The sequence below is a fragment of the Podarcis erhardii genome, assembly GCF_964252035.2.
Source record: "Podarcis erhardii genome assembly, chromosome: 7".
Lineage (NCBI taxonomy): Eukaryota > Metazoa > Chordata > Lepidosauria > Squamata > Lacertidae > Podarcis > Podarcis erhardii.
Window position 1 is genome coordinate 28,511,120 of NC_138511.1, and position 24,341 is coordinate 28,535,460.

At 49.5% G+C, this 24,341-nt stretch overlaps 1 protein-coding gene across 8 annotated transcripts in view; it reads left to right on the forward strand.

Moving 5' to 3' along the window:
• The window catches only part of PLEKHG5 (pleckstrin homology and RhoGEF domain containing G5), a gene marked incomplete at its 3' end in the record, with an annotated part of 112,383 nt that overhangs the window by 63,449 nt on the left and 24,593 nt on the right, over positions 1–24,341 (forward strand). For 7 of the 8 annotated variants that reach the window (XM_081870819.1, XM_081870818.1, XM_081870817.1 and 4 more), the window contains 6 exons: positions 6,388–6,517; positions 7,548–7,650; positions 8,320–8,380; positions 8,624–8,715; positions 9,320–9,456; positions 9,616–9,779. In XM_081870819.1, coding sequence (XP_081726945.1) covers positions 6,388–6,517; positions 7,548–7,650; positions 8,320–8,380; positions 8,624–8,715; positions 9,320–9,456; positions 9,616–9,779 — 687 coding nt within the window. Of the gene's footprint in view, positions 1–6,387; positions 6,518–7,547; positions 7,651–8,319; positions 8,381–8,623; positions 8,716–9,319; positions 9,457–9,615; positions 9,780–17,954; positions 18,586–24,341 lie in introns of those variants that run through there. The other variant, XM_081870823.1, reaches the window with a different exon arrangement.

The following is a 24,341-nucleotide window of genomic DNA, read 5'->3' on the forward strand; positions in this document are numbered from 1 at the left end:
ATTTGGGTGTCTCTATTCTCATCAGAGAAATGGAGGGGACGTCTCTATTTTCATAGGGGAAATGTTGGGAGGGTAAACTATGAAACTTGCCCAGGAGGGGGCAGCGATAACCACCAGTCTGGATGGCCTTAAAAGAGGAGAGGGCTATCAATAGCTATTGGACACAGTGGCTTTGCTCTGCCTCTGCAGCCAGAGGCAGTAATAATAATAATAATAATAATAATAATAATAATAATAATAATAATAATAATAATAATAATAATTAATAATAATAATAATAATAATAATAATAATAATAATAATAATTTTTTATTTGTACACCGCCCAGTCTGGCTGGGTTTCCCCAGCCACTCTGGGCGGCTTCCAACAAAGGTTAAAAATATATTAAAATGTCACACATTAAAAACTACTACTAATAATAATGCTTCTGAATACCAGCTGATGAAAACAGCAGGGACTGGATTGGTTCTCAAATCCTGCAGGCATCCGGTTGGCCACTGTGAAAACAGGATGCTGGACTAGATAGGCCTTTGGCTTGATCCAGCAGTCCTCTTTTTATGTTCTTTTATGCTCATAAGGCAGTTTGCTATGTAGCTTGACACAAACGGAAAAATGAGCGAGGTCCCAACCAAAGAAGAATGGGAACTTAAACAGCTTGCGGACCTAACATATAGAATAAGAGAACAAGAAGAACATACGTTTAAAGAAGATGGGAAAATGTTTATTGAATATATTGGGGGGGGGGCACTTGAAAACGTTGGCAGCGTTAAGATAAATTCAGCAGCCTAAATAAGTTTTGATGGATGTATTAATGGAATGCTGAATGGTTTAGTTTATGTAAAATATGTTTTGTAAAATGAATCATGGAAAGAGAAGAAGGGAAGTCATTGATATTTTAAGGTTGTTTAAATGAATGTTTTAAAATGTAAAACAGAAAATTTAATAAAAAGCATACCAAAAAGAGAGGGGGGCCTTTTTTTTTTTTTTTTTTGAAACTTAATGCCCTGCTGGTTACCGCTGCTCCTGCTCACCTGGGGGGGGGGGAGGGAGTGCCTCCTTCCCCGCCCCTCAATGCTGCCGGCTTAGGTTCCAGCTGGGAGAGTTTCCTGGCAGAGACAGGCGATGAGAGGAGGGGAAAGCCAGACCCAGCCGCTGCAGAGGCAAGTACCAGCAAGCCGGACGGCTCCTGCGCTGGCAGCGGATTGCGGCCTGTCTGGGCCCAGCCTGGCAGGAGCGGCTTTCGAGCCCTTACTCACTGCAAGCCCCAGAGATGCCCCACCTGCTTAGTCAAGGCTTTGTCACGGCTGGGATGCCTCCTTCAAATCTTCCCGGAGCCATGAATCAGCCAGCCAGCCAGCCAGCTGGGGACAGGCTCCCTCTGTCCTGCCCCGGTCTGCAAGACCTGGCTTGGGGGCGAAGTGGGGCCTTAGGGGTGAGTTTCTGGGGCTGGAGCGGCTGGCAGCCTCCTGCTGCCCTCCCAGCGGTTGCGTTTCCTCCGGGGAGGCTCCCTTGTCGCACCTGAGGCTTCTATGTCCGGCCGGGAGAGTGGCATTTGCTTTCAAGATGGCCGTTGAAAAAGCCAGCAGCTGCCGATCCTTCCCTCTTTCTCCTCCTCCACTGTCTCCGGCCCTTTCTGTGCATTTGCCACCAATGTCTGGTTGCCAGCGGGTCAAATGTGTTGCATCTCCCGTCTGAGCCACCTGCTGATTCTGACTCCCCATATCTCCGGGGCTTCCTGTTGCTTCAGCTGCTGGCTCGGTGGCCCTTTCCCTCCCTCTCAGCTTCGACTGCAGAGAAGGAAAAGCCTTGCAGGAGACTGCTTTCAGCAAGGCTCGGACTTGGGGGCTGCCACGTGGCCTGCTGGCTTTTCAGCCAGGAGCCTGCCTGGATGCCTTGGTTTGTGTCTGAGGGGTGTCACTCTAGGAACAGTGCGATGGGAGGCTGGCCTGGCTGTTGCACCTGGTAAGACAGACAGGCATCACATCGGCTCTGTAGGAAGTGTGGCGCTGCACCGGGTAGACTCCCGGCTGCCTGTTTGGGGTTATGCTGGGGAGCTTTAAAATGGCGGCAGTAACTCCTGCGCTGGGGAAACCTTTTGCGGAAAACGTATCAACAGGGCACCGAAATGATAATAATCGAGGCAATAAAGTTGCATCTTAAAGATGCAAATAAAGATCATTTGCATATGTCTACAGTGGTATCTTGGGTTACATACGCTTCAGGTTACATATGCTTCAGGTTACAGACTCCGCTAACCCAGAAATATTACCTCAGGTTAAGAACTTTGCTTCAGGATGAGAACAGAAATTGTGCTCCGGCGGTGCAGCAGCAGCAAGAGGCCCCATTAGCTAAAGTCGTGCTTCAGGTTAAGAACAGTTTCAGGTTAAGAACGGACCTCCGGAATGAGTTAAGTACTTAACCTGAGGTACCACTGTAGTTACTTTCCGTACTTTGAAGGACCAAGACCCCGAGGTGGTTTTTGCTGTCCCCCTTCCACTTCCTGGGCTGCCTTCTGGTAGGAAATTCTCCTCAGACCCCCTCTGACTTTCCGTATTTTGTCAAGGAATTGCCTGCCTGTTTTCGAATGTATCTCAAAGGCTGGACCCTGAGGTTCTTGGTAAAAGATGGGTGCTGGTGGACTCAGGTCACTGAATGCTGATTTCTGCCCTTGCTTTGTGCAACTGTGGAGTGGCTGAATTGTCTGGCCTGCAACACAATTGCGGTACATTTTGCCCGCTCGTATCTGAGCATGGAAATCTGTATGGCTTCCAATGCAATAGCAATTCTCTTTTCGGATATCATAGAGCTGTAGAGTTGGAAGGGACTCTGGGGGTCATCTAGTCCAACCCCCTGCAAGGCAGGAATCTCAACTGGATCATACATGACAGATGGCCATCCAACCTCTATTTAAAAACTTCCCAGGAAGGAGAGTCCATCACCTCTCGTGGGAGCCTGTTTTGCTGTCGAACAGCTCTTACTATCAGAAAGCTCTTCCTTTCTTGTAACTTAAATCCATTGGTTTGGGTCCTATCTTCCAGAGCAAGAAAAAAACCAAGGAGAAGTGTGGGCACTATTTACAGTCGGGGAAGAATCCAGGAGACCTCAGTTCAAAATCCCTAATCAGCCATGAAGCTTACTAGGAGACTTTGAGCCAGTCACTCTTCTCCCAGTCTAACCTACCTCAAAGGGTTGTTGTGAAGATAAAATGTGGGCACGGGGAGAGAAACGCTCTTGGAGAGAAGGCAGGATAGAGGCAAAATAGAAACACAGAATTGCAGAGTTGGAAGGGACCCTGAGGCTCATCTAGTCCAACCCCCTTGCAATGCAGGAATATGCAGCTGTCCCAAACAGGGATCGAACCTGCAACCTTGGTGTTACCAGCCCTGCACTCTAACCAACTGAGCTATCCAGGCTGACATGAATTGCATACTGCAAAACGTCTGTGACTGCAGCTTGGCAGTACAAAGTTTGGGGTGCACAGCATTTGATGAAATCAGTTAGGAGCATAGGAGCATTATATACTGAGTCAGACCATTCATTGGTCTATCTAGCTCAATATTGTCTTCACTGACTGGCAGCAATGGCTTTCCAGGGTTTTCAGGCAGGGGACATTCCTGGCTCTGCTTGGAGCTGGTGTCGGGGATCGAACCTGGGACCTTCTGCATGCGAAGCAGATACCCTACCGCTGAGCTATGGCCTTTGCCATGAAGGCGGCTGGAACTTGAACTCTGATGTGGCCCAAACTGTGTTGGGGAAGATGGAAGAGAGGCCCTGCAAGGTATTTCCTTCCAGAAAAGATCTGGGAAGTTTGGCTGTGATCAGAGACTGGCAGCAAAATGAAGTGTGGGTGGGCCTTTCTCATCCCTTGACTGTTCTTGGTGACAAGCCACAGGAAACCTGCTGGTTCTCGAATGCTGGATTTGAAATGATTGTGCCCTGACAGAGGGTCTCTTTCAAGCTCGCCTTTGTCGATTTTGAGGGTGAATATTCTGTGGGCTTTTGTCTGGTCAGCATCCTTGTTCATCACACAGAGATTATGCAACGCTTCAGGCAGCATCCGATAGCTACCTCGGTGCAAAATAAAACAAGTGCCTTTAAAATAAAGTAAGAGTGTAGTTCTCAAGGTTTTGGAAAGGAGGTTGACCTAGTCTTTTGTCAAGCCACAGTAGTAGTTCAGTAGCAGTGAATGTTGGACAGCTGAAGAAGTTATATCATTGCCTTTCACTTCAGTTTTGATAATAAGCTTCAGGTCCAAAATACAAATGGCAAATTTCAAATTCAGGGTTGACAGTGAAAAATCTGAATTTCCAAACCTGACAGACCCTTCAGTGTTTGGCTCACAGACCAAAACAAACAAAAACAAAAAACAAACGGTTAGCCAATTTCTAGCCAAACCTTCAAATAGTTGCTAAATATTTTCTGTATTTCAATAAATCAAATGCTGCTTTCAACATTTGCCAGTGTAGGAAAGGTAGGCATGGCTTGGTGTTGAGGAATTTGACTGAATTGACAACTGACCTGCAATGGCACATTTGACATTTGACATGCAATGGTGTTCAGTAGTTTGCCGAAAGCTTATGAGGTTTCATATTTGAACTGCTAAGAAGGGCCAAAGCGCTCAGATTTTAGCCTGGGACACCAACATTTCACCTTCAAAACAGGGATGAGAACAGAAATGTTAAGCATTTTTAAATATTGGTTTTAGGTTTCAGCAGAGGCGATTCCAGTAGCTGGGCTGCACTGCCCCCTCCTGGATCAATCTGCCATCTCCAGCTCCCTAAGGTGCCGGATTCAATTCCTGTCTGCTGCACTGTGGTCACAACTTCTGATATAAGCACATCTGAGACAGAGGAGGCCGTAGCCCATCAGAGGTAGTGATGCTTTTGCAGCCCCAGAAGGGGAGAGGGTTGTTTTGCTTGGATCCTGCCTGATGGCATCCCAGTGGCTGGCCACTGTGATAACAGGATGCTGCACTAGATGGAGCATTGACCTGGTCCAGTAGGTCCTCTTTTTCTGTGCTTGTGCCATTGTTGTACGTGAGGTCACAGGGCATCAGGCAGCCCTCAGCCCGATTCGGATGTGTGCTTAAAAATAGCTCTCTGGGGTTGCTGAGCAGCCGCAGGCATCCAGGGTGTCCCTCACAATCGGAGGAAACCTTGTAGCCGCTCTTGTATTGTTCTGCTGCAGACACTTGCTTCCGGCGCCTGTGTGGGGAGGAGTTTGGTAGGCCAGGGCCGCCGGCAGCCTCCTCTGTGAGCCCCGGGGGGTGGGGTGGCTCACGTTACTTCAGGCACGAAGGACTCAGGTACCCCTCCTGTGACAGGGGCTGGGACGTGGGTGGCAGGGCGTGAAAGGCCGGCTTTTTCCAAACGGTGAGCTAACAAGGGAGCCAAAACAGCTTGAGGGTTTGCACAGAGATGTGCAGGCAGCCAAAGGGAGATCCATCGCCCAGTGGAATGGAAGAGAAGGAGGAACGGAGAGATGTGCCGACAATCTGGATTGCAGATGAATTTGCGAAAGAAAGAGAAATGCAAAGGGAGCCACCGTTTCCCCGTAACTTGTGCATCTGAATGATGTAGAAGGAGAACCCACCTGCAGTTGGAAAGTGGTGCATGCCATTCTCCCACCTCATTCAAGCCCAGGGGGTCAGCAAACTTTTTCAGCAGAGGGCCAGTCCACTGTCCCTCAGACCTTGTGGGGGGCCGGACTATATTTTGAAAAAAATAATAATGAACAAATTCCTATGCCCCACAAATAACCCACAGATGCATTTTAAATAAAAGCACACATTCCACTCATGTAAAAACACCAGGCAGGCCCAACAAATAACCCACAGATGCATTTTAAATAAAAGGACAGATTCCACTCATGTAAAAACACGCTGATTCCCGGACCGTTCACAGGTCGGATTTAGAAGGCGATTGGGCTAGATCCGGCCCCCAGGCCTTAGTTTGCCTACCCATGTTCAAGCCTTTAAACCTTGAAATTAACGTGTGGTGGGGAGAAGTAAACGAATCAAAGAGAAACTAATTTGGGCTGATCCTGGTTGGAAATGAATTGGAGAAATCTGGAATGGCTAGGAAGGAGAATGAGGCTGGCTTGCTTCTACATTTGCATCTATACAGGCAAAAACCCATCATTTTGCAAAAGGTTTTGCCTTTTTGCAGCATCAGTCAGGGGAGGGCAAGGTGCCCCTTAAAATGTGAGCAGGGAATCAGCTGTGGACTCTGGCTCACATCACCGCTGGCCCGTTAGCTCTGCTGCCAACATGCCTGCAGGTGATGGATGTTGGAAATCCAAACCCTGCATCAGGGAGATGCCTCTCCTCTTGGTCCCCGGCTTGACCTTGCTGTTTCTCTCTCCCCTCTCCCCCTCTCCCTCTGCCAGGTATGCCACCACGCCGAGTGCCAGCAGCTGAACCACAACAGCCCCCTCCACTTGTGTGAAGCGTGTGACGGACGCTTCCACGGTGCCATGCATTTTGACGGGCACATCCGCTTTGACCTGCCGCCGCAAGGTGAGGGGAAAAGCCCAAGTCACGCGGCTGGGTCAAGGGCAGCTTGGCACGGCCTTCTTTTCACAGGGCTTGTCCGAAGTTCCTAGACAGAGGTTGGATGGCCACCTGTCAGGGATTCTTTAGCAGTGATTCCTGTCCATGGAGGCGCAGGTTAATTCTGTGTCCAGGGCGGCTGTCTACCAGCTCCACCTGGTGCACAGACTGAGACCCTACTTGCCCACAAACTGTCTCACCAGAGTGGTGCATGCTCTAGTTATCTCCCAATTGGACTACTGCAATGTGCTCTACGTGTGGCTGCCTTTGAAGGTGACTCAGAAACTGCAATTAATCCAGAATGCGGCAGCTAGACTGGTGACTGGGAGTGGCCGCCGGGACCACATAACACCATTCCTTCATTGGCCCCCAGTACGTTTCCGAGCACAATTCAAAGTGTTGGTGCTGACCTTTAAAGCCCTAAACGGCCTCGGTCCTGATACCTGAAGGAGCGTCTCCATCCCCATCGTTCAGCCCGGACACTGAGATCCAGCACCAAGAGCCTTCTGGCGGTTCCCTCATTGCGAGAAGTGAGGTTACAGGGAACCAGACAGAGGGCCTTCTCGGTAGTGGCACCCACCCTGTGGAATACCCTCCCTTCAGATGTGAAGGAAATAAGCAGCTATCTTATCTTTAAAAGACATCTGAAGGGAGCCCTGTTTAGGGAAGTTTTTAATATTTAATGCTGTATTGTTTTTAACACTTGATTGGGAGCTGCCCAGAGTGGCTGGGGAAACTCAGCCAGATGGGCGGGGTATAAATAATAAATTATTATTATTATTATTATTATTATTATTATTATTATTATTATTATTATTATTATTATTATTGATGACCTGGGGGGGTACCTTCCAACTCTGCAATTCTATGATCTCTTTCCAAACAGCTTAGCTGGTGTGCTCTTCAGTGGGTTGCTTCCACACCCCACACCCCCGGGCAACACAGTGAGGGCTGGATCCTTCATGGGCTATGTCTTCAGTGCTTTTCTCCCTTCCAGGTTCTATTCTGGCCCGGAACGTTTCCACACGGTCGTGCCCACCACGCACCAGCCCTGCCTCAGATGTGGAGGAGGAAGACGAAGGGCTGATTGATGGGAAAGGGTGAGTGGAGGGGAGGGCTGGCCGGCCCAGGAGGTGCTCACATCAGGAGAGCTCCCCTCACTTAGAAAACTAGTGTCTCAGGGAAGAAAGGTCCAGTCTAGCTTTTTCCCTGGTGCACTATTTTATACGTATACATACAGCTAGCGATCTATTAAAGGGGGGGGGGGAATAGTAGGGCGATTTACAATTATACAACAAAACAAAACAAAACCCCACACCATAAAAATCATACTTAAAAAGCTAACAGTTGTGGAAGGGCGCATTCTCAATTGCTGGACTGAACAAAAACTATTCCAGCAGGTGTTTTAAAAGCTGAAACAGTTTTTGCAATTTGGGTTCATTTGGCTTTCTTTCTTAGTGTGGGGTGTCTGATGGGGAATTTGTGCCGTTTGAAAATCTACTTTGAACAAAAAACAAAAAACCCTGGTACAATCTACCAGGAGCTGTATTGCACACAATCTACCAGGAGCTGTATTGCACACCCCCAGTAGACACGTTGGTCAGCTTGATAGGAATTCTGCAAAGGCGTTTGTAAACCATATGGGAGCTGGTGGGGCAGAACGTTTCCTGCATCAGAGGGGAAAGTTGTGCCTGCCTTCCCTTGCTGTTGTGGGGCAATATGAGGGGGACCTTCTAACTCCTTTCTGTCTGCTGGCTGGTCTGTTTCAGGGACAGGAAGAGCTCAGCCTTGAAGCTGCCAAAGAAGAAGGCTCGCAGGAGGCACACTGATGTAAGGAGGCCACTTGCGCTCATTCCGTGACTGCACCTTGCTTTCACTCTGAAACCCTGGGAATTGGGTCTGGCCTCACCCTGCGCAGGACCCTAGAAGTCACAGAGGCTTCTTTGGATGCCCTGCAGAGGGGTGGGAATGTGCCCTGGTGGTCCTCCTCCAAGCGCTAGGAAATTGGGGTGGGACAGAGGCCTGGTGACTGTTTTGAATTCTGGCCGACATGCTCCTGCATTTCTCCCGCAGGACCCTAGCAAGGAATGCTTCACCTTGAAGTTTGATCTGAACGTGGACATTGAGACAGAGATCGTGCCAGCCATGAAGAAGAAGTCCCTGGGGTAAGGAGGGCAGAGAGCAGCTTGGTCTGGGGTGCCAGCTGGGCGGGGGCTTCACTCGTGTTTGGGAGCCCAGGAAAGCATAAGGTGGGATTCTGTGGGTCCAAGACCTCACCTGGAAGCAGCTCCAGCAATCCTGAGCCCATCAGTTCAGCGCAAGATCCTAACCTGCTCCCAACACCTGATGTTCAGAGGGCAAAGGTCTGGCTAGTTCTGCTGCTGAAGTTCTGACCGCTCTGATGTGCAGCTCCTGCTTGGAAACGGGTGTGGGGAAACAAGGTTAGGCTGAGAGTAAGTAACTGCCCCCAAGGTCACACCTATCTGAACAGGAAGGTCTTTGTAGCCTGTCAGCAGAAGGATAACAAGGAGGGAGCCAGTCAGGAGGGAATCCCACAATTTAGGAGCCACCACATCTCATCTCACTGCCGGCCGTGCCTCTAGTGTTGATGGGACCAAGAGAAGGTTCTGACCCAATAATCTTAGCACCCAGGCAGGTTTGCAATGGGAGCTACGGCCTTCCAGGCATTCTGAGCCCAAGCTAGTTCCAACACATCGATTAACTGGCAGCGCCACTTACTGGTTCTCTCTCTTTTCTTTTAAAACCCAGTGAAGTGCTGCTGCCGGTTTTTGAGAGGAAGGGAATCGACCTGTCTAAAGTGGACATTTACCTGGACCAGTCCAACACCCCCCTCTCACTCAACTTCGAGGCCTACCGGTTTGGAGGACATTACCTTCGTGTGAAAGGTAGGCTGCTGCATGTCTCTCCTGAGGCTGATGGGAGATGCCATCCAGCCCATTCAGAGGGCTCCAGGTTGGGAAAGCCTCTTTGGCAATATGAGAGGGACCTCTCTGTCCAGAATTGCCCTCCAGACCTCTCCCATGGCCTCCTCTTCTGCATTGCAGCCAAACCTGGGGATGAACTCAAAGTGGAGCAGGCAGTGAAGGACTTCAAGTCGCTGAGTTTGCCTATCCTCCGTCCTGCGGGCACTGGCCCGTCCTTCCCCAGCACCCCCTCTCTCGACCGCCTGGAGCAGTTGTCGCTTCGGAGGGAGAGTACCGACATCCTGGTGAGTAGGGGAAAAGGGATGGTGTGGACAGGAATAGGGACCCTGCCCTTGAGATCGGAGAAGCCTGTGGGTCTGCAACTTGCACTGCTCCATCTCATAATGTTTGTGCTAAGGCAAAAACCCGAGCAATATAAAACCAAGCAAGGTTTCTTGTTCGTTTGTCAGCAAGAATTTGTTTATCAATAGCAATGCAGAGTCAAAAGTGCAAACAAGATAACCTGCAGCCTTATAACAGTATATATTTACAGTAGATAATTGAGCAAGTCAAATGAATTTGGATATGCCAAAGATATTGAAAAATAAAATTTAAGGAACTGCAGAAAGAAGGGGAAGGAAGTCAGATTTTGAAATGTGAAATTGATTGTAGAATTAATGAAATAAATTTGAAAAGTATAAATAAAAAACTAAAAAAAGGTGCAAACAAGAAGAACATCAGTTGAAATAAATGAAACATAGGAGCGATGCCAAGGATGTAAATAATCAAAAGCAGGGAACTCATTAAAAAAAAAAAAGATAGTTAAGCACATCATGAAAGCCACACTAAACAACTGATTTCTTATGAATCTATACACACATGCCTAGATGCAAATTTAGAAATGATCACTGTAATTTAAGTAGAAATGCAATCCATCTCCCTGTTGCAGGGAAGACTGCGACTCTGTGATCTGTGTGCTGCCTGCTGCCCCAGGTACAGCAAAGGCACCTGGCTGTACCCAGCAGGGAGTTCCCAAAAGTGATTTCTGACAAATGTACATTTTGGTTTTATGATATTCTGGAAACTGACCCTGGGCAGGAGTAATGGTCTTGCACTGCCCCCCTCCCAACAGGGCAGTAGAGGGGCAGCAGTGAGCTTAGGCCTTTTGGGGCGCATTCCAGGAGCTGGTCTGGTGCTCTGGCTAGTGCACCCCCCAAAAAAATCTGGTAAGCACCATTGCAGGGCTGTAGGCGCAACACTATTCCCATGGGCCAGAGGCTGCTCTTGGCCCTGGGATCATTCTCAATGATGGAGGGCAGTCTGCAAATCAAGATACCAGGTAAAGACATAGCAAGAGGTGCCTGGCTTCACTACTGCTGCCCAGGTCCTGTTTTCAGCCTTCCCATGCTTCTCGCCTCCTTTGGCAGCCTGACGCTGCTGAGATTTTCCTGTGGCATGTGTGTGTTTGTGTTGATGGCACAGCACAGCAGTGGGGCAGTCCGGCTTGTGTCAGGAGGAAACGAATTGTTTGCCGTCCGTGCCCAGATGTGGCTGTGAGTGTGTCAGGGATGCCTGGGCAAGGAGGCAGGCACAAGGCACATCTGAGCCTGCCTTTGTCTGTTTTGCACGAGAGAGTCGTGTGTCACTCAGCGTCACAAATTGCCTTCCGTGCCTCATGCGGCGTTGGAGCAAGACTCTAGGCGTGGCTCTGCTCTGCAGGAGGAGTGGATGGATCTGTCAAAATGGATATATTTGTGCAAGCCGTGTCCCCTAACGTAATGCAGTTCTGTATGTTGCTTTTCAACACACCTGCTCCTGACACATAATATGCGTCATTTGGAGTGCCATGAAATTTGGAGAAGTGCAAATTTCAAAGGGTGGCTGTGTTTCACTTTGAGTAGCGCTTCAGGAAGTGTCGATTGCGGAGGGTCGCCTTCAAATGTCAGTCGAGCTGAACTTTCCTAGTATGTTTCTGGGGTGCCTCAGTGCGCATGTGGAGGGACTTGGCTGATTCTCCCCCTTGCTGTGGTTCCTGTATTCGTTAGGACCTAAAAAGAGCCTGCTGGATCAGGCCTATGGTCCATCTTGTCTAGCACCCTGTTTTCACAGTGGCCAACCAGATGTCTCTGCTGGTAAGCATGCAATCAGGATCTGAGCTCAACAGCCCTCTTCCTTTCTTACAGCTTCCAGAAACTGGTATTCGGAAGCATTTCTGCCTCCGACTGCGAAGGCGCAGCTTATCAGTCATGGCTAGTTGCCATCAATAGCCTCCACCCCCTTCCCACTTCCTCAATAGCCTTTCCCCTTATTATTTGGTTGTAATTAGTTAGTTCACCCTCATTGTAACCTGTCTGCTTTGTGGCAGTCCAAACCACCCCATTCCCATCAATGGTCCCTCTTAGGTTCTCATCCAGCAATGTCTGGGTGGAAATATTAAGGCTGGGGTTCCCTACATGGCTGCATCGTCCCATATCCACTTGTCTGTTGCTTGCTTGGCATCTGAGTGGTCCTCCTTTGCAGCCCATCAGTGGCAGAGGACAGTGGTGTAGTGTGGATTGCCAGCGCCCAGGGCCGTGCGGAGGGTGGTGGTGGTGGGAGGGAGGGAAATGGACAGAGTCCACATGTGCATTCAACTGTATCACCCACGGAGATAAGAAAAGAAGAACCATTCTGTTATCTGGAGAGGTCACTTCCTGGTTCACGTGGAGAAGCTGTTTTCAGTGGAGCCCAGTGATGGAAGCTCACAGCTGTATTGAGGCAGCACCAGGTATTCAAATTTTGCACCCCTAACAAATTTTGTGCCAGTGGCAACTGCCCCTGTACCCCCCCACTCTACGCCACTGGCAGAGGATGTGAGCCAGGGGAGGGGGCTTCTCTGGTCACTCAGCATCCCTCCTGGCTTGCTGTGGTGGCTGGTACAAGGGGCGGAGCAACAGGGGTGTGCTCTGCCCTGGGTGCCACCACTAAGGTGGGTGACAGATCCTGGGCGGCACTCACCATGGGGCTGCAGTGCGCCCGACCCACGCGTCTCTCCTGGGAGTGACATGGTGGCTTGGGCACATGCAGGCTCTGCTGCCGAAAAGGTCCGCCTGCTGCCCCCATTTCAGCTGTAGGGCAGCTGAGGGGGAGGAGGCAGGCAGACTCCTTGGAGCTCCGCAGGTGGCTGGCCCCGCCCCTGCAGCCCCCATGTGCCGCTGGCCCCGCCCCCCGCTCCACCCGGGCACCCAGTCGGCTTGCTCCACCACTGGCTGGTACCCTTTTCGACAAGCAGGGCAGAGGGCAGGGAGAGCTCCACAGTATGTGCAGATGGGTCTAATGGCAGGGAGAACTGCAGAGGAGCTTGGAGCAAGTGTTGGGTGTGTGCGCAGGGTGTTTATTTGTAACAGCAGGTAGTCAAGGCAAGCAACTGTCCTTTAATGAGTGCTAATGGGATCAGAGCCTTTGCTACGCAGGGAGCTCACCAGACTCCAGATTATCACATCATGCAGCTGATCTTGATTAGATTTTAAGGCAGCAGAGAAACCTTGTGTCTCAAGCCCTGTGCCCAGGTGCCACCAGAGCCCCAGATGGGTGCAGCGTTTGCTACCTGAAGCCTAGGTTTGCCCCATCCCATATTAAATGGGGAGGTGGTGCGCTCTGGTTTAAAACAAGCAAACAGACAAACAAACCAGGAAAAATGTCCCCCAACAGGAAAGGACTGAAGATCCTTCTCTCACCACCCAAACCGCATTGCTTCTAAGTTTATCCATAGGTTTTATTTATTTATTTGATTTATATCCCATTTTTTTTCTCCAAGGGCACACATTGTTCAGCCCTCCTTACTGAATCTCCACAACAACCCTGTGAGGTAGGTTGGGCTGAGAGGCAATGAGTTGCCTAGTATCACCTACTGAGCTTCCTGGCTGAGTGGGGATTTGAACCCTGGTCTCCCAGGTCCAAGTCTGACACTCTAGGCATTACACCAAACTGGCTGTATATCCTTTCTGCTCTCTCTCTCCCCCCCTTACATCCTTCTACTCTGCAGCCACTCAAGGAGGCTCATGGGGGGGGGGGAAGAATAACAGTTAAATACAGTTATATCCTGCCATAAAACCAGCTTAAAAATTAACAGTGAAAGAAAAACAGAGATGGCAGATAGCCATTCTCAAACACTGACTCCTTGGCAGTCCTGGGAAAGGGAAGACTTGAGTGTGAACCATAGTTGGGGAAGAATTTGTGCCCCCTCCTCATTGCCCCTTTTGTTGTAAAAATCAGTCCTCCCATGTTACATGAAACGGGGCAGGTGCACATTAAAATAAACGGTTCTGTCCCAAACCCATCCTGTGCTTGCTGGTCATCTTCAGCTGTCTGAAAGCTTGTCACACAGAAGATGGAGCAAGCTTGTTTTCTACCACTCCAGAGGGGAGGAACTGAACCAATGGATTCAAATGGCAAGGAAAGAGATTCCGACTAAATGTTAGGAGAAGCCTTCTGAGGGTAAGAGCCATTTGAGAGTGCCATGGACGACCTCTGGAAGTTTATTGGAAATCTTTAAAAGAGAGGTTTGCTGCCCACCTGCCAAAGATCCTTTAGTTGCAATTCCTGTACCCTAAGACAGTGTTTCCCAACCTTGGGCCTCCAGATGTTTTTGGCCTACAACTCCCATCATCCCTAGCTAGCAAGACCAGTGGTCAGGGATGATGGGAATTGTAGTTCAAAAACAGCTGGAGGCCAAAGGTTGGGAAACACTGCCCAGAGGCCTCCTGCCAACCTAGCAGTTCAAAAGCACGTCAAAGTGCAAGTAGATAAATAGGTACCGCTCTGGTGGGAAGGTAAACAGCGTTTCTGTGCGCTGCTCTGGTTTGCCAGAAGCGGCTTAGTCATGTTGGCCACATGTACGCCGGGCTCCCTCGGCCAATAAAGCGAGATGAGCGCCGCAACCCCAGAGTCGGCCACAACTGGACCTAATGGTCAGGGGTCCCTTTACCTTTACATTTACCCCAAGAGGTTCCTTCCAGCTCTGTGATTCTATGATTCTACCTCCTTTCTTGCCTGCTGCTCCAGCGTCCAGAAATAATATATTGAGAGCCATTGGTGCCATAGCATCAGTAGGCCATAAAGTAATCTATTAATGAGAAGAAACTTCAACCCTGTGATATCATTTTGAATAATGTTTCCGTACGCCACCTCATTTTGTATAAATTGCTCTTTAGTTAAGGCTGCAAATTTGCATGCCGGTGCGGCTCTGACTTCCGAGTGTGTTACTAGGAAGTCTATGCCTTTCCCAAATCTTACCTGCTTGGCCCAAGCGGGAAAAACCCAACAGGCCAATGCCTGCATGGCTCTTGCTTTGTAGGCGATTTCTCAAAGCCGGTGAGAGATGTTTCTGTTTGTGTGTTACATTCCCAGCTCGTTGGGCAGAGCCTGCGGGTCCCTGCGGAATAAAGGAAGGAGTCCAGCCACCAGCAAATAGCTGTAGACCAAAGTTTATTGCACAACAGGTTCAAAGAGGAATTTTGAACCCTGAGGATGGGGTGGCAAGGATTTTTAAAAGTTTCTATCTTATCCCAGCATACAGTTCATTAAGCATCATCACTACATCATTGCTACATCAGAAAAGAGGAGGGTTGTACGTGATTAACATAGGAGGAATGTGTTGGGGCAACAGGGGGATACAGGATATGTATTGGGAAATGGATTCTAAGCACCTACTACAAAGGGACAATAAAACTTTGGTTTGCATAGTCTGCTACCTGGGCAAGTCCGGAGGAGTGCCTTTGCCCAGCAATTGACACCTATGAGTACCTTTCTGTGAGTATGTGACCTCCTGCCTGAGGGATTATGGCGGGGACCAAGTGGTTTCCAAGTCCTTGTCCAATGAAGCAAATTGGCGGTGGAATGAAGGAAACTGGCAAAGGAGCTGATTTTATATGATTTTTAAAGCTAGGTAACTTCCCTGAGCTGTCAAGTCGAAAGGGTGCATTTGTGCATAATATTTGTAACATTTAAAGATGTGCCCGCCCCCCCCTGTAATTTCTGTAACACATTGAAGGAATGGAGCGGCTCCCAGGTGAGGAAAGGTGGCCGGATTAGGGACTGCTTAGAGAAAAGGCAAGTAAGTTTATAAAATTATGCGTGGCCTGGGGAAAGTGGCTCGAAAGACGTCCGTACCCCCAACACTAAAACTCACGGACATTCAGTGAAGCTGAATGTTGGGAGCTTTGGGAGAGACAAACATAGATTGTTAAACTGTGGAACTCACTCCAGCAGGTGGCAGTGATGACCACCAACTGAGATGGATTAGACAAATTCGTTGAAGAGACGGCTGTTGATGGCTGCTAGCCATGATGACTGTTCTCTGCCTCCACAGCTGGAGGCAGCAATGCTTGTGAATACCTGTTGCTGGAAACAGAACAGGTATGTGGAGAAGGCTCCTGTGTTCGGATCCTGCTTGTGGGTTCCCCATGGAAGCAACTGGTTGGCCGCTGTGAGAACAGGATGCTGGACTAAGGTGGGCCAGTGGCATGATCTATCTGGTTCTTCTTATGTTCTTATAAATAATAATGATGATGATGATGATAATAAGCAGGACCCAAACACAAGAGCAACCTTCCCTTTTGTGGCTGCTGGCAAATGCCATTCAGAAGCATACAGGAACCAGGTCCCCCACTGCTGGGGCAAAAGAACCTTCAGCAATATCTCCCAAATACATAAAAATTAAGGCTGTCATCACCCAGTCCCCATTGGAGGATTTATAGTGCCTCAGCAGAATCCTGGATTTGTATGAATCCGTGGCAGAGGAGGCGTTTGAGTGTCACAGTGGCCAACCAGGTGTCCTGTTCGGAAGCCCACAGGAAACACCCATACCATCCAACATTTCTCCAATGAAAATAGGGACATCCTGTTCAATAATAATAATAATGATGACGATGATGTTATTTTTTAAACCCTTCCCATCTGATTGGGTTGCGCCAGCCACTCTTACGTCATTTCTCCTCTGCTTGGCTGTAGTCAGAAGAATGATGAAGGAATGGGGAGGAAACACAAGGTCTGCATTCTCACTGTGTGTACCTTTGAGTACCAGAAGCTAAGAGGATTTGTGTGTGTGTGTGTGTGTGTGTGTGTGTGTGTGTGTGTGTGTGTATGTGTTTTGCAGCAGGCAACAATAGTCTTCCTAGATGCCTGCCTGTGGGCTTCCTGGGGACACCTTTTCTGGCTGTCCACTGTTGGAAACTGGATGCTGTGCTGGAAGGATCTTCTTAGCCTTGATTTTGCCGGACGCTGTTTGTGCATGTGTGTGCACGAAGCAGGGTGCACAACACCCAACGTCTCAATCTGTTTTATCTTATTAAGACACATCTGTACCGCTTAATCATTTGCATTGCTAAGCAGTGTACATAAAAAAACAGGAACTGGGATGTTAAAACAGTAACAACAATAAAAAACCTATCATAAATCCAAACATAACCTTGGAATGTCTGCTGGAGCAAGAAAGGCTTAGTCATGTGTCTGAAGTTCTGCTATGTTTCAGTAAAGGTATTCTATTTGTTAACTTGACAAACAAACAAACAAATCAGGATCATAAGAACATAGGATTTAGGGTATTGGAGCACCTTCCCTAAGGCAATGCCACTAAAGTGTTGGGCACTTTTGAGTGAGCATAGGGAAAACTGAGAACAAGTGAGCTCTGCAACAAAATGTTGCAGTGCTTACTCCGCTCTCCTGCTTGTGCTTTTGTTCAGGGTTCTGGCCTGCCAGTCAGCCAGCCAGCCAGCTGTATCCTACAAACTGTCAAGAGACTCAGTCGGAACACTATCTTTCTCTCCCCCCCTTTTTTTGTTTTACCTTTCCAACTGATATTCAATACTCTGTGACTTCTAAGGACTCTCAATCCTCATAGGGCTGCTTTTTCGGGGTGGGGTGTATACCCCCTTAGGCTTCTTATTCATTTTTTGCTACTTCTGCAAACCTGGGAATTCTGAGGTAGATTGCCTCTGAACACAGACGTTCCATCTATCTATCATGTCTAGTAGCCATCATTCAATGTTCTTAAAGCTGCATTTTAGGGACATGAAGGAAGTCCTGTTGGATTGGAACAAAATGTCCCTCTAGTCCAGTGCCAGCTTCCCACAGTGGGCAGCCAAATATCTCTACAAAGTCCACAAGCAAGCCTCTCCTGTCTCGGCTCCAATGATACGGAGATCTGTTCCTGTTTCAAACGTTTCCCCTACTTCAGCTCCTCCCCACTCCTGCTCCATACGCAAATACATATTAGGGGAAGGGGTTCCAACTGGGACCCACACCCTCCCTGCTGCACACCCTCTTTTCCCAAAGTTTCAGGGGGAGGCTGGGCTGTGATGCTCAGGTTTTTACAGAGCAGCTTGTGGCTGCTTCTTGCACTCTGAACCCCATCCAGCCACCCCGCCCTGCCAGCTGTCTATTGGGCTGGCCCGGCCCCTACAGCTCCTTCCCTGATCTTTGGATTCCTGCGTGCGGCTGTGCCAAGCTGCCTGCCAGCCTGCCTCGAAGGTGAGCTTGGAAACCTCGCCCCCATCCAGCTTGTGGTCGAGGGCAGCCTCTCAAGTAGGATGCGGTTTCTCTCCATGGCCAGCCGGACTTGGAAACCTTTGGAGCCGATCTGCTGCCTGCTTTGGCCTCTGTGCTGGGCTTGAAGAGCTGGAACTGATCTCAGGGGGAAAGGGCTCCTTCGGTCCCTCACTCCATCCTCTCTCGGCCTGACATGGTTTGGAGGCAGCAACAGCCTCGCACCCTCGCCTTGTGGACATGCTGAGCCCCAGATGGACCACATGGAATGTCCCCACTCATCTCAGCCCACCCAGGACCTCCCATCTTATCCGCTTCTTCCGTTTCCCTGACGAGCCCCCTGGCAGAGAGCCGCAGGGAGACAGTCAGCCAGCTGTGGCCCCAGGATTTGTTGCCTCCAGGATTAAGATATATAATTCTCAGCTGGCTGACCCTGCAGTTCATCAAGAGGCGGTGAGGTCTGGAGGGGCCCCAGGCGTCAAGGAGGAAGAGTGCCCTGGCTTGCAAGCACACTCCCTGAAAAGACAGCGATGGGGTCCAACAGAACCTGGGGATGTGCCTGGCACTGGAGAGAAACGGCGGCCGAGTGTGAGTTGTCCTGGGCAGAGAGGAGGGATCTCAAGGGAACAGCTGGGAGTGAGAGAGGAGGACGGGTGGTTCTGAAAGGAACAGGGCAGCTGATTCTCAAGTGGAGGATTGTGGACAGATAAAAGTTTTCTCTCCCTCTCTCAACACTAGAAATTGTGGATGTTCAGGTGCAGCAGGATGTTGGGCGCAATTATTTGTACGGTGAATGCTTAAAACTGTGGAAGGAGGCAGGAAGTGCCACCAGCTAAGATGGTTTGTTGGGATGCAGGTGGTGCTGTGGGTTAAACCACAGAGCCCAGGACTTGCCGATCAGAAGGTCGGCGGTTTGAATCCCCGCGACGGGGTGAGCTCCCGTTGCTCGGTCCCTGCTCCTGCCCACTCCTACATGAAAGTGCAAGTAGATAAATAGGTACAGCTCCGGTGGGAAGGTAAACAGTGTTTCCGTGCACTGCTCTGGTTCGCCAGAAGCAGCTTAGTCATGCTGGCCACATGACTCGGAAGCTGTACGCCGGCTCCCTCGGCCAATAAAGCGAGATGAGCGCCGCAACCCTAGACTCGTCCGCAACTGGACCTAATGGTCAGGGGTCTCTTTACCTTTAAGATGGCTTTAAAAGAGGATTGGACAAATACATGGAGGAGAAGGCTGTTGAAGGCTGTTTGCCAGCTGCTGGAAGCAGCAGGAGGGGAGAGCGTGTTCTTGTGCTTGCAGGTTCCCCACAGCCACCTGGTTGGCTGTTGCAAGAAGAAGATGCTGGGCTCAATGAGCCACCTTTGCCCTGTTCCTGCAGGCTTTTCTTATGTTCTTAGTGGTGCTGGCAGCTCCTCTGATAGGATGGGCGACTGTCATTTTCATATTTCCCATAGTTCATTAATCTTCTTCCTCCTCTTCATGCGCATGCACCTCAAAAATGGATCCTCTCTGCCTATAAAAACAGGAGCTTTTGGATCTCAGGGTTGTTTTGAAATTTCAAGAGTTAGAAACCATGCACCGGATTTGGGCTCCAGCTGGAGCCAGTCACTAGCCAGTCTACCCTGAGCACTAGAAATTTCGTCAATACCAGGAATCCACGGTGGCAGGAAGATCTTTGCAAGCTGGCAGGAGTGCGGACCTTTGACCGCCAGTTTCGATTATTTCTTGCTATTCGGGGAAACGAGGGGGAAAACCAGGTTGACTTTCCTGGCCTCTTCTTCTTCCCTTTGTTATATAATGGCCTTGGGCAGCAGCCAATTTCTGGGGTGATGGGGGGAGCGAAGGAGATCCTTCCTCTTTCCTCTTATCCTGGGTGGACTAATTTGTTCTTTGCACTTTCAGTTTCTTTAAGGGTAAACATGCAGAGCATTCAAACTTTGTACTGTGTGTGTGTAAGCTTCATACGAAATGTGTATATTCTCTGCGCATAATACTTATATGCACGCTTCATTGTAATCCTTGCAACAACCCTGTAAGGCTTTTCATTATTTTGTTTATCATTAAGGTTTATCTCCTTTCGGGATAAAGATTGACAGCTTAATACAGTCATACCTCAGGTTACAGATGCTTAAGGTTGCCTGTTTTGGGGTTGCACACCGTGCCGAACCCAGAAGTACCGGAATGGGTTATGTCCAGGTTTCGGCACTCATGCATGCACAGAAGCACTAAATCACGCTTTGCACATGTGCAGAAGCACCGAATCGCGACCCACACGTTCGCAGACGCGGCGCTGCAGGTTGCGAATGCTGCAGATTGCAAATGTGTCTCCCACATGGATCACGTTTGCAACCCGAGCGTCCACTGTAATAAAACAATATGTGAAATTGTCAGCCCCCAACAACTTAGCCAAATTCATGGAGGAGAAGGGCTATCAACTGCTACCATCCACAAGGGCTATGCTCTGCCTCCATAGTCAGAGACAACAGTGCTTCTGAATGCAAGTTGCTGGAGCCTACTAGAATAGCATGAGACTCTTAATCTCAGGATCATGGGTTCAAGCCCCACATTGGGGGAAAGAAGGAGGAAAATAATAATAATAATAATAATAATAATAATAATAATAATAATAATAATAATTCTATTTATACCCCGCCCATCTGGCCGGGTTTCCCCAGCCACTCTGGGTGGTTATTCCTGCACTGCAGGGGGTTGGACTAGATGACCCCCAGGGTCCCTTCCAACTCAACAGTTCTATGATTCTGTGAAGCCACAGAAGGAATCCGGCTCTTCTGACCGCTTATGGAGTTCCCAGAAGAGGTATCTGGTTGGCTGTTGTGAGTACAGGACGCCTTTCACCAGATCCAGCGAGCTCTCCTTATGTCCCTAAGCTGAGTTGCTTTTGTAAAAGAAAGAAAAGTGACTAATAATAAACTTAACTAAGAATAATAATGGGGCAGCCATGCCCATTAGTTTCAGTGCATCTGCTCTGAGTATAATTCACATGAACCGCCTGTCGTGCATCTCTTGAATGCACTCAAAGCATCCAGATCATGTGTTTGCCTTTGCATCCAAACTGCTCTGCTTCCGAGCACTGGAGGCGGCTTCACAGGGGAGGGGGGTCCCCGTTTGGGGAAAACAGCCCTCCCACCCCCACAGGGCCTGGAACAAAGAGAGGAGAGGGGCTGTGGGGGGACCGGCTGGGAAAGGCCTCCAGCCTTGGAGGTGCATTGTCTCCCTGTCAGCTGCCGGGCTCAGCTGGCCCTGAGGGCAGGCACTCTGTCACCCGGGGTGAGCTGCATCACGCAGTAAGGTGACCTTGGGGATCCAGTTGTTTGTCCCAGCTGCTCCGTGGGCCCGGAGGAGGGAGAGTGTGCTGGAGCCTCTCTCCTCCTCCTCCCCATTGAGGCACTGGGGGGGGGGGAACGGTGCCACCCCCTACAGGTCTGTAGAACTGCTGCTGCAAAGGCTGCAGCGGCTTGGAGATGAGCAGTGTTGGGTCTCTGCATGCTGGACGCCTTTGAGCTGCAAGGCCCTGATCCTGGAAGTTGCTGCTGCACCCTTGGGGTAAGGCTTGGCATTCTCTCTCTCTCTCTCTCTCTCTCTCTCTCTCTCTCTCTCTCTCTCCCCCCCACCCCCACCGCAACCCCTGGGGCAATGCTTCTCCCTTCACCCAAACTGGCCTGATCCATTTCAGGGGAGGAATGAGGATGGAGGCAGAGAGACCTTCCTAGAGACAGGTGAGGCAGGAAACTTGGGGATGGAGGCCACCTGTCTGGTGTGACACCCCATGTTCATGGGGGCTCTTCCTGGGGAGTCTCAGCTGGTGCTCTCGTGGCTAAGTTCTCGGTGGCGAAGGGGAAGAGCTTTACCGGAACTTTTTCCTCGAGGTTCTCTGGTTTTTAATCTGTTTTTTTTTTTTTTTTTTTTTTTTTTTGAGGTTTTGCTGCTTTCGTCTCTGCTGAGGGGCCTGCCTCAGCAGCTGCCTTCTCTGCTCTCGGCATTTTGCCGCTCTGTTGCTTTGATTGCCACACATCGATGTTTCTCCCGCCCGATGTCAGCCACAGCCCAATAAATGTGACCAAATAAATGTGGCGCTCTTCAAGATGCCACGCGACTCAGTCAGCGGTCTTTGCCTCCGTTGGGGTTTGTTTCCTGTTGTATTGATTTTGTTGCAAAATCAACACAGCACACTTTTGTTTGGATGCCAGAGGACTATGTTTAACATTTCAAATGAAAGATCTGGCATTACCATATGCGATGCTTACACGTTGTCCAAAAAGATGGTACCTATTTGCATAACGTTTGGTGTATGCTAGTACAGTTGTTCCGAAAGTGGGTGGTACCACCCCCTGGGGGGCACCTAAAGGTAAAGGGACCCCTGACCGTTAGGTCCAGTCATGACCGACTCTGGGGTTGTGGCGCTCATCTCGCTTTATTGGCCAAGGGAGCCGGCGTACAGCTTCCGGGTCATGTGGCCAGCATGACTAAGCTGCTTCTGGCGAACCAGAGCAGTGCACGGAAACGCCATTTACCTTCCTGCTGGAGCGGTACCTATTTATCTACTTGCACTTTGACGTGCTTTCGAACTGCTAGGTTGGCAGGAGCTGGGACTGAGCAACGGGAGCTCACCCCATCGCGGGGATTCGAACCTCGACCTTCTGATCGGCAAGCCCAAGGCTCTGTGGTTTAGACCACAGCGCCACCCGCATCCCTTCTGGGGAGCACCTAGGGGGCACCAAAAGGCAAGGGGGCAGCTGGGGGGGCACCCACTGGAGGTGTATATGACTATCAGACTTTGAAAAGCGGGACTCACTGGATCAAGTTCATCAGTCTTGTAGAATTAATTAAACTAAGCAGTTTTAATGGGATTTTGAATAAATGTGCAGTTGCTGCCGCTTTGCGTTTTATTATTCTCTTCCTTCTGCAATGAGTCCTATGCATTATTCAGAATGCAAACTGCCATTCTGAAAAATGCTTCTTATAGGGTAGATGTAAATGCATAGGTACGTATAGATGCAAATTTAGAAATGGTTACTGTGATTTAAATAGAAGAGCAATCCATCTCACTGCAACTTCCGATCTTTTCCACAGATGATGCTTAGCTACCCATCTGAAAAGGCAGTTAGGTTGAAGCGCACAGGAAACAGGGCCTTCACAGTGGTGACCCCCTTTCTGTGGAATTCGGTCCCATAAAATATCAGGAAGGCCCCCTCCCTAAATCTTTAAAAATGGGAAACTTAATCCTATTTTTTTCAGTAGCTAATCATGAGCTGTAGAAACAGGGTAGAGAATTCCTTCTGATATGATCTGCTGGTTAATTGCATGATTTGTGCTGGTGTGGTGAATTATAAAATGGATGCTTTTAGCAGGCAACAAATATCATTTTGCTGCTGCTGCTTCAGCAGTTATTTTGCATCCAGTTTTGCGACAGAGGGGCCCTAAGATACATAAAAAGCAAACCAAAAAAATTGCATTGGAGTGAAGTGGTTGGAGGGGGGGAGAGAAAGTGGGATCGTTTGCAGCTTGGAAAGTGGCAAATCCACTTCTGGCTCTCCTATAAAGAAAATGTCTGCCTGGTTCCACCTGGAGGGAACATTTGCACCATCTCAAAAAGCCTGCAGGAACTAGCCTCCTCACCAGAGATAGTTTATCCTGTGCTATCCTCCAAGCCAAGAGATCTGTGTGTGATGGAGAAGACAAGAAACAGAACTAGCCGATCTCTGGAGGGGTGGGGGGAGTAGGGAGAGGCGCCGAGGGAGCCCAGGAATGTCCCATCTCCAGGGTGCCCAGCAAGCTCCTCTCAGCGATGCAATTAATGCGAAAGGCGGGCGGCGAACAGAGTGTTGATTCAAGGCGAGCAGCCTTCTCCTCGCCTCCCTGCTCACCAGCCAGCTGGAGAGAGCCAGGCTCTTGGCCCTTCCTTGTCTGCCTTTGTGCTTTCGTTCCTTGGGATTCTTCCCAGGGCAGAGAGCAAGAGGCTTTGGCTAAAAGGTGAGTCTGACAGACACAAGGATCCTTTTCTGCTCTGGCGGCAAGGGGAAAGGTTTTGGGGTGGCAGACTGGCACTCCTGCAGATGGTTTGGCCCTTGCAGGATTTGTGGGTTTAAGTCCTATTCTCCTTCTGCCCAGGGGAGAGCCAGAGTCTGGACCTTAGGACATTTTTTTTTTTTGGGGGGGGGGGGACTACTTGCGTATTTGCACAAAACACAAATTTCGGTCATTCGGTTCACAATCCCTGGAAAAGATAATACTTATTATTCGTGTTGGGCAGTAGTAATGTTTTGTTTAAGATTTGGTTTTATTGAGGTTTTAAGCAGAGGTTGGATGGTCGTCTGTCAGGGATTCT